This window comes from Tympanuchus pallidicinctus, unplaced genomic scaffold (genome assembly GCF_026119805.1).
Source record: "Tympanuchus pallidicinctus isolate F22 unplaced genomic scaffold, pur_lepc_1.0 scaffold29, whole genome shotgun sequence".
Classification (NCBI taxonomy): Eukaryota; Metazoa; Chordata; class Aves; order Galliformes; family Phasianidae; genus Tympanuchus; species Tympanuchus pallidicinctus.
In genome coordinates, this window is record NW_026294746.1 from 2104645 (window position 1) to 2114202 (window position 9558).

General features: G+C 55.4%; 1 protein-coding gene across 4 annotated transcripts; it reads left to right on the top strand.

The window, feature by feature from the left end:
- The first annotated feature begins 1343 nt into the window (after positions 1–1343).
- TMEM240 (transmembrane protein 240) lies at positions 1344–8279 on the top strand. 4 transcript variants are annotated; one of them, XM_052691930.1, is made up of 4 exons: positions 1344–1469; positions 2569–2675; positions 7167–7375; positions 7862–8279. In XM_052691930.1, exons 2-4 carry the CDS (start codon positions 2584–2586, stop codon positions 8008–8010), a joined length of 450 nt encoding a protein of 149 aa, XP_052547890.1. In that variant the 5' UTR covers positions 1344–1469; positions 2569–2583; the 3' UTR covers positions 8011–8279. The 4 variants fall into 4 exon arrangements, with proteins under 4 accessions (XP_052547890.1, XP_052547889.1, XP_052547887.1 ...); XM_052691929.1 differs by lacking the exon at positions 1344–1469 and adding an exon at positions 1702–2309 and having other exon boundaries at positions 2534–2675; XM_052691927.1 differs by lacking the exon at positions 1344–1469 and adding an exon at positions 1702–2309.
- Positions 8280–9558: the final 1279 nt, after the last annotated feature.

Here is a 9558-nt window from a genome sequence, read left to right on the forward strand (position 1 = left end):
ATGTATTTCAAGCAAGCATGGTGCTGAGTGTCTGGAGCAGAGTTCTCTGTGCGGCATCAGGACTGAAGCCTTCGCTCTTTGTTTCTGTGTCTGTAAATGTTCTCTATTTTCAGCTGAACTCATTCTATACAGAGCTCTTTGGGTTGTGCCTGCTGGGCACAATGCGCTTCTTGGTTTGGTTGATAGGAGATTTCTACTCTGAAAGAGAGCTTTCAGCTCTGCTCTGCTTTCCCATCGGGTCGGAACTGGATGATCTTTAAGGTCCCATCCAACCCCAAGCCATTTTTATGAGTCGATTCTGCTTTTCTTTCACCCAGGTGATGCTGTTGGGCTGTGTGTGGTGCAGGACAGCCCTTCCTCAGCCCTCAGTGTTGCTGGATGCACCAAGCTGAGGATCAATGAGTTACAGCCCAGCTAGGCAGACTATCCAGCTCCAACTTTTATTTCTATTGCACGTGGGAACTGAGGTGAAGGTGTTGGGAAAACAAGTGCTGGGACCAGCATGGGAGCACTGAAAGGAATGGGAATGCCTGGAGTCCCATCTCCCACTGTTGGGTGCTGAGCCTTGGGAGATTCTGTACCATGGGTGGGAGCAAAGCTGGGTGTAATGGGGTCTGTGCATGGAGAGCCTGGCTTAGCAAATGCTTCACATGTGTGGTTTCATTACAAAAAAAAAAAATCATCTGCAATGCAATCTGTGCTCTAATTTGAGGGCACCGTTTAGTGATTTTAATTGTGTGACAGTATTTTAGTATTTCCAATGCCCAGTAGTAGGTTAATGACTGTTCCTTGAAGAATGGAGTTTATATAACACAAGTCATTACATAAGGAGGCTGATCGTGGCCTGGGGAGCTGAAGGAAAACAAAAGATGCAAGAATGCAAACCCTCGAAGCAGCAAACGGTGGCCCCGAGTGCCAACAAGGTGATGATAACCTTGAGTGATGTGCTGTGGCTGCTGCCCATCCCTATCGCATGGTTTAACGGCACGACCGACCAAGCCAAACAAAAGTTGTTACCTGTTCACCGAGCTATTTTTTTGCAGGACGAACCCAAACGTGGCCCACAGCTCGACGATGTAAAACCATGCGAGAATCCAGAGCACGACCTTCCCTCGGATCGTGGGCTCGAGAGATGCTAGGATGTGGGACTTCGTGGCGTTTCTGCTCACCCGCATCGGCGCGGGGTGGGAATGCGGAGATGCGGGGCCGGGCCGGGACCCCCGCGGCTGCGGGGCGGCAGGGAGAGCATCGGGACCGCGTTCGGGCCGGGATGGGAGCGGGGAAGACCCGGGAGGGAGGAAGGGCGGGGTGGGGATGGTGCGGGACTGGAAATGCGGCCAAGCGCCGCTGCCGGGGCTCCGCTCGGGAAAACCGTGCGGCTGCCAGGCGGGGGGAAGCCCGGCAAGGGCAGGTCTGCAGCGCTGCCGCTCGAGATGAGCCGCTCCCGGAGCAGCGCGTCCCCGCCTTAGGTAAAGGGCCGCGGATGGGAGGGAGGGAAGGAGGGGAGGGAGCAGGGGAGGGGGCGGCCGGCCCGGCGGGGAGCAGCCCCCCACAGCCCGCCCAGCCGGAGCCGGAGCCCGAGGGGCTGCGGGCATTGCCCCGGGGCGGGAGGGGGGGAGGGGGGGAACAGCGGAGGGGGAGGACGGGGGGGGGAGGCGTGTTGTTTTTTGGGTGGATTTTTTTTTTTTTTTTTTTTTTTTTTTTTTTTGTGCCGATCGGGAGAGGTTGATTTTGGGGAGGGTCGGGAGAGAGGATGCAATGAGGCTCCCCCGGACTGGGTGATTTTTGTGGCTTGCCTCCTCCTCCCCCAGCCTCCCCCCGGCCTCGGCTGGCTCACTCTCCAGTTGCTGCATGCGGGGCTGTGCCGTGTGCCCGCTCCCGGAGCCGCCGTGGCGCACCTCCATCGGCCGACAGCCTTGAAGGGAACGCATTTTTTAGAGTATTCATCCCATTTTTAAGAGATATATATATATTATTTTTATCCTTACCTGTCACCTTCGTCTTAGGAAAAAAAAAAATAATAATAATATCTATCTACAAAATAACAACATAACCCTCCCCCAGCGGGCAGCCCGAGGCGCCCGGCACGGGGCAGTGCGGGTGTGAGCGCGGGGGGCGCCCCGCCGCCCCACCGCCCCCCGCCGCAGCGCAGCGCGATGCGCTCCGGGCTCCGCGCTGCGCAATAGCGCGGCCGCCGCTCGCAGATCGCGGGCTGGGGGCGGCCGGAGCCGATCGCTACCGATTCCCCGTTGATGTCCATGAATGCAAACACCATGATTTTCATGATCCTGGGCGCCTCTATCGTTATGGTAAGAGATTTTGCTTATTTCCCTCCCCTCCATTCCACCTCCCCCCCTTCCCCCCCCCCCCCAACCTCCCCTTTTTCCCTTCCCCGGCCCCGCGCGTCCCTGTGTGCTCGGTGTGTGTGTGTGCACGGTGTGTCTGCCCCGGGGAACACCAGCGATTATCTTCTATATGACCGCTTCAGTCTTTGGCAATCAAACTGGAGTCAATGTTTTATTCCATCATCCAGAGTTGACCAGATGCCTTGGTTATGGGCTCTTACAGGCAATAGCTTGCTTGATGGACATGAATGCGTTGCTGGACAGATTTCACAATTACATCCTACCGCATCTGAGAGGGGAAGACCGAGTTTGTCACTGCAACTGTGGCAGGTGAGTTAACCTGCGACGCCGGGCTCACCTGACCCAGCCCCTTCCACCCCACCTGGCTGGAGGAGGCCCTGTCTGCATTCTGGCCGTGTCTCAGCATCAACATGGGGGGGAGGGGGAAGGGTAGGTTTGTTTTTCTGCGAGAAGAGTTTGCCGTGGGCCTGCAAGTCCATTTTCCTTTGTGTGCATGCGTGTGTGCAGGCATCCGGCAGCCCTGGGGAGGAAAGGAACTTGGATTGAATTCCAACACTCCGTGTTTTGCCTTCGCAGACACTGGGCTGTGTGCTTTCCCTGGGGAGAAAGGGGGGGGGAGTTGTAGGCTGGATGCTGGTGAGGATGGAAGGGGTCGGGGTCTGGGCAGCCCTGCACCCAGGATGGAGTGCTGCTGCTGCTGAGGACGGTGTCACTTTGAGGCTCTGTGATTGTCAGTCAGCTTCCAATTCTCAGTGGCTTTTCTCCGGAGCCATCATGGTGCTGCACGGAGCACAGGCCTGGCGCTGGGGGACTTTGGGTGATGTCTTTGCTGCTTGCAAGTTTAGGGCTGCACAGTTTCCTGCCATGGCTGTTGGGCAGCGCTCGGTTCCCCCAAATGCAGCTCCTTGTTCCATGGGTGATGCTGAGGAACTGAGCTTTGGCTGTGGAGGTGAATTTTGCTTTTCTCCATGATCCATGTCCTGCAGCCCTGGCCACTGCTACCCCAGTCCACTTCCTCTGTCCTCCCAACCACTGCTTTCCTCTGGTGGCCCTGGATGGGAGCTGAGCAAACCTTCACACCTTGGGGTGTGCAAACCTTATCCAAAGCCACTGCTCATCCCATCCACCCTGCTTCGACCTATGGTTCCAGTAGCAGAACAGCAAGGAGGTACCTCCAGGGCTGAGCAGAGCCAGGCCAGAGCGATCTGAGAGCAGACCCCACACCCTGGCTCCTTGGGCACAACTTCACTACTGCCAGTTGGGAAGCAACGTCTATAGCGCCTTTCATTCTATTTGTCAGGGATTCTTTCTCTTGGGTAATTTTTTTGGAGACTTCTTGATGTTTTTTGCTTGTTTAAGAATCGTCCTCTGCCTCTTCAATCCGTTTTTGCTTGCCATGCCTGCATGCAGTGGTGGTGAAAATCAGCTGTTGGTAATGTACTTAAACACTGCCAGGTCCTGCTGGTGTCAGTGGCCGCGTTCCTTCTGCCCAAGCCCAAGGAGGGGGCAGGGCTGCAGATGGATGGGCCATGGCTCTGTCCTCAGATGGAGTCAGGTCATTTCTTAGAAAGTGTACAGCACAGCTTCCAAACTGTCAAGATGACAGGGAGCGAAAGGTGGAAGTTCACTGGTTGCCTTAGGTACGTGCAAGAGATGGATCTTGCCAACAAAACACAAAGCTGCCTTCACTCCTGAGTGAGGGTTTTTGTGCCCTGCGCTCCCTCTGGTTCAAGGGGTGGATGATGAAATGTGCCTCATGCTCTTTGCAGCTGCTTTCTGGGCTCAGCCCCGTGCACACAGCTGTGGCCCAGGCAGGGCATACCCTGGAGCTATGAAAGGTGGCATCTGGTCCTGGCAAAAGGCTCTGACTGTGCTGGTAACAAAAGGGAGCCTTGGAGAGAGGAACTGCCTGCAGTTCAGCGTGCAAGACTAAGGGAAGAGCTCAGGCTTCAGCTCCTGGCTGCCCTGTCCTGGGTTGCCTCGTTGGGGTCTCATGGTTGCATGGCTGGTGGGGAAGGGATGTGCCAACCCCTGTGCCTCTCTGTGATGGCCCATGCCTTGCATGGAGGTCCCAGGGCAGGTGAAAGGAGCGTGCTCTGCCTGCTGTCTCCTAAAACACCTTCTGCTAACGCTTGCCCTGTGGAGCTCTTGTCTCCTGCAGCTGAAGACTCTGCTCTGGTTTCCATGTTCCTGAGCACTGGCTGTGAGTAAGGAGAGTTGCTAGGGTTGAGAATTTTGGGGAAACAAAGCGGCCCATTGCTAGGGGCTGCTGAACCCTGACTATGCAGGGCTGCTTCAGACCAAAGCTCTTGGCACTTGATGGCAGAAGCAAGGTAGCAGTGCAGTGGGAGAAGTGTGATGTGGCCATGCTGGGTGCTTTTTAGGTTTGTTTGTCAGTAGGGAGCTGTGGCCACAGGAGGTCAGAGAGAGGTTTTGTGGTGCCAAGCATTCAGTGACTGCCACGGCTGCTTCATGGCCTTTCTCTTCTGGGACAGGTGGCCATATCTGAATTGCACTGATGGCTGTTTGGTGGGGGAGCAGAGGGCAGAGTCCTGCCAGTTGGGTGGGAAGGAAGCTGGTGTAATGATGGTGGATGGAGGGACAGCATCAGCAGAGCAGCAGGGTTGGCCCTGGCACCTGGAGATGTGGGCTGCTCCTCTCTCAGCATCTGCCTTCTTGCAGGAGGTAGAAGGGCTGAGAGCTACGTCTGAGAGCTCCTGCTGATGGCAGTGCAGGAATGTTGCTGCTGGATTGGATCCCTGGCACCCTCCGGCTCCAATATGGAAGTTATCCAGGCTGTCCACAGCCCCTCTGGTCCCCCTCCTTGGGCTGTCCCTGCTGCAGGAGACACAGGGCTGTGTAGGGCTGCAGAAACAAAGCACTGCCCCACTCCAGGTGCCTCTGTCCCAGCCAGGAAAGGGTCCTCTCTGGAAGCAGCAGGCTGGCAGCAGATCAGGAGCTGGGTGATGTCATGCAAAGGAAAATCACCAAAGGGCGTCCGTGGCGGCTGGGTGAGCTGGGGAGAGCAGATGACACCTGCATGGAGCACAGACCCATCAAAACAGCCCGGGGGCTCTGGAGTTTCCTGCCTGGGACAGGATGAGGAGCTCAGAAGCTCTGGTTGTGGTCTTCTCCTTGGCACCGACCTTCTGGGTGACCTTGGGTGAGTTTGTCCCTCCCAAGCAAAGATGCTGTGGCAAAAGCCAAGCACCAAAACCCATCATTTTTGCTCCGTTTCTTCCTTTTTTAACACTCTGAACAAATCCTTAATCCTCCATGCCTCCATACCCTCTGTGAACACACTGGGAGGCCAGGGATGCTCACTGTGCTGGAGACCACCAGGCCTTCCCTGGGCTCCCAGCAGCTGCTATAGCATGGAAGGTCCCAGGAAGACATTTTCACCATTGCAATGGAGCCATCCCTGTTGCTGCAGCCCAGCTTTGCTGGCCATGGCTGTGCCAGGAGCTGAGCTGCTTGGCACGTTTGGGGAGAGGCTGCAAGGTCAGGCAGAGATGCAGAACAGAGGCTCTGCGCCTCCTGCAGCCCCTGGGATCGGTGCACCTCAGTGCCCATCCTGGGGCTGTCCAGCAGCACAGGATAAGCTTTGTTCTCCCAAATCCTAAACAGCAGTGCTTTTTGAAGGGCTCCGGTGCTGTGGCTGGGCTGCAGCAGCCAGCAGGCTCACAAGGTCACTGGAAGGGACATTAGCGCTTTGGGCAGCTCCGTAGGGAGCATCCCAGGCGTGCTGGCCACAGCTCTGCTCCATCACGGCTGCACTCAGGGCTTCATGCATGGTTTGCTAAGGGGGGGGGAGATCTGTCCCCATCACAGGGCTGGGAAGGGGCAGGAGTGCTTGAGCCTGTTGTGCCACTGTCTCATCTCAGCTGGTGCTGCCTTGCTGGGGACAAAGCAGTGAATGCAATCCCTGCTTGCTTCAGGGGTGCAGGACTTGGTGCTCACCAACAGGACCTCACAAGTTCTTTGCTGCTTGGTACCACCAGTGGCTGCACGTGGCTGTGTTTCTGGGCACAAGGCTTGGCCTCTGGCATGGAGGCTCAGAGGTGATGCCTTCCCTCCCTGGATCTGGCTCCCAGAGCCATTCAGGCCACGTTCCAATTTCCAGTTCCCTAGGGCTGCAGTGGGGACCCAGGACCTCTGCATTCTATTAATAATTCTCCATACTGATGTGCTGATGCCTCCAAATTTCTTCAGCCATGTTCCCAAGGGCTTGAGCTGCCACCAGAAGGCTTTCAGGGGGCAGCCCCTCTTTCCCACCCCATCCCAGAGGCTCCACTCTGTACTGCTAAGCCAAACCAAAGCAGGAAAGTGCCAACAACTCTCCCAGGCTTTGCCCTTTTTGGGACACACTGAGCCCACATGAGTCTCTGTTTGGCCCTCATGAAGACAAGGGCTGTTTTCACTGGGATCCTGCGAGCGGAGCATCACTCGTGACACTATTTGGACATTTTCTCTCCATCAACCTGCATATGCAACCCAAATATGCAACTGGTGCATCCTCAGAGGCATGGCTGACCTCTGAACTCAGGGAGCGACCGCCGCAGCCCCGAATGTTGTTTATTGCATTACAGATGATGAGTTCAAGCAAGGGCAGCCTGTGTCAGCAATGCGACATGAGCTCTGGGCTGCAGGGTGCTGTGCTTTGCTCTTTGTATTCCTGGTTTTGAGCCCAGCAGTGTCGGTAGGGCTTCAGAGCCCCTGGCCATGGAAACAGATGCTGGTGGAAAACACGCCCTGCTCTTCTCCACTGATGCTTCTCCCCATTTCTGTTCCCCACGACAGGCACCACGTCCATTACGTCATTCCGTATGACGGGGATCAGTCTGTGGTGGATTCCTCAGAGAACTACTTTGTGACTGACAATGTAACCAAGCAAGAGATTGATCTGATGCTGGGACTGTTGCTGGGTTTTTGTATCAGCTGGTTTCTGGTGTGGATGGATGGGGTTCTCCACTACGCTGTGCGAGCCTGGAGAACCAGCCGGCGGTACGGTAAGTGTGGCCCTCAGCACATCCTTGGGCCAGATGGTGGGCTCTGGTGGCTCCATGTTGGCCATTGCCATGTCTATGCATGGAGATGAGGGCTCTGCTCCGGGTGCTGGCTGTGTGTCTGAGCAGAGTACTGATGAAATCTGGGTTTCTTTGCACCCCTGGTTTGCAGCCGGGAGCCTCGCATTGGTTGCAGGCTCAGGTACAGCCTGCATGGCTTTGGCACGCTGGCTTTCTGTGCTGCACTGCAGGAATGGAGCTGCTCCTTTAGGTGAGGGTGTTGTAGCACTGGCTGCCCAGGGAGGCTGTGCAGCCTCCATCCTTGGAGATGTCCAGGAGCCACCTGGCTGAGCTCCCGGTGCCCTTCTGGAGCAGGGTCCTTCCAAGTGAAGCAGAGGGCCCTGCCTGCAGGGCTGCAGTGCAGATGAGGCAGGAGAGCTCAGGTCTCGGCATCTCTGTAATATCACCCTTCTCCTTTCTGCCTTCCAGACAATTCCTGGTCTTGGATTCCAAAGTTTTGTAACTTAAAGGAGTTCAGAAAACGTCACCACAGGCAGTACGAGGAGGCGACTGGGAACATGGTGCACATCAAACAGAAGCTGTACCATAACGGGCATCCCAGCCCGCGGCACCTCTGAGGAACGCCTTCCCCTCCAGAGACTGCAGTGAGGTTTTAAAGAGGACTTTGCTCTTCTTCCGGGGGAACAGCTCCTACTTTTACATCTCTCTGGAAGCCAGCGAGGACATCATTTTACTTCTCCATCCCGTGTGTCCCCTGTGGCACACCATGATGCACAACTAAGCCAGTCCTGGATGCTACGCAGCCAAGACATTGCACTGTGTTCCACGTTTTATTGTCAGACTTGTGTACATATGTAAAAAAAACCAAACACCAAACAAACCAAAATCAGACAAAAACAACAAGAAAAAAAAACAAAACAAAACGAGAAAAGAGATTTGCATTATACTTTCAACCCCCCCTTTTCCTGGCATTCACAGCTGTCCTGCACATCCAGCTGCCCTGCAGGGAATGTTGGCTGAGGGTATGGAGGTGGGAGCACATGAAGAAGATGCAGTTTCTCATCTGAGTGCTAGAAGTCCCCCGTTTCTTTGGTCCTTTGGTTTGGTTTTGCTCTTCTCTGTTACTTCTGTTGCTAGAATGGTAGTAGGTTTGGACAGGGGCTGCTGCCAGACAGATGGGAGGGCAGCGACCCTTTGCTTTGGTTTGTGTTTTTGGGCATTGCTGTGGGGGAAGGAACACGTGATGGATTTGTTCTTCGTGTTGCTGCACATTGAAACCTGCCTTAAGCGAGCTGAGAAATCTTCCTAGCAGGGCAGCAGCTCTGTGAGGGATCAGCCCAAGCGATGGGGCTGGTGCTGTTACTCCTCTCTGCTGTTGAGAGGGTGGAGAATGGATGGGGCTGAGAGGTGTTACACCTGGCTCGTACCCTGATCCATTGCACTGCAGTGAGCTGGGCTTGGCCTGAAACCAAACTCATCTCCCAAAGCAGATGCGACAGGAGGGGCTGAAGTCAAAGCAATGGATGCTCCCGTGGGGGTTTTTTTGGTTTTGCTTCTGCTGGGCACAGCTTAGGCTGTGGGTTTCAGTGTTGCTATGATGCGTCTGAAGCCTCACTCCATACCCAGAGACCTTCGTGTCCCGCAGAGCAGCCGGGAGCGATGCTCGTGGGCAGGGATGTGCTGGGCTGGGAGCTGTGCTGTGAGCCAGGGAGGAGCTGAGAACCGAAGGTGGTGGCCCTGCAGCTGCCGTTGCTCCTTCGTTCCTTCTTTCGTGGTGAGCAGGCTTGTGTTTATATGGGAAAATGTCCAGAACTAAAGGATGCTGAGTGGTAGCAGGACTGTTGTTTTTTTTTCTGTGGCTTCCTTGACTCTGTCAATGGCCTCCTATTGGTTGCAATGTCAGAGGAGGGAAAATGGCACCGTGACCCCCAGCTTTTCTCCTCCCAAACCTGGCTTCTCCACCTCACCTTTTGGTTGCTTCCTGTGCCCAGGCCCAGTTCTGTTATTTATGAGCCCCAAAACAGGCCAAGGGCCAGCCACAGCTGCTCTCCCCAGTTCCTACCTTTGCTGTCCCATACTGCCTCTTGTCTTGGAGTCCCAGTTTCTGTCAGGTCCTCAATAGTTGCCCAGTCTGTACTTGTGTCTGTCTGCTTGACGTCTGTCAT

Coding starts and splice junctions, on each gene's coding strand:
- TMEM240 (XM_052691926.1), top strand. CDS start 2,476: ATGACCGCTTCAGTCTTTGGCAATCAAACTGGAGTCAATGTTTTATTC. Junction 2,676..7,166: donor TGTCACTGCAACTGTGGCAG/GTGAGTTAACCT, acceptor TCCCCACGACAG/GCACCACGTCCATTACGTCA. Junction 7,376..7,861: donor GAGAACCAGCCGGCGGTACG/GTAAGTGTGGCC, acceptor TCTGCCTTCCAG/ACAATTCCTGGTCTTGGATT.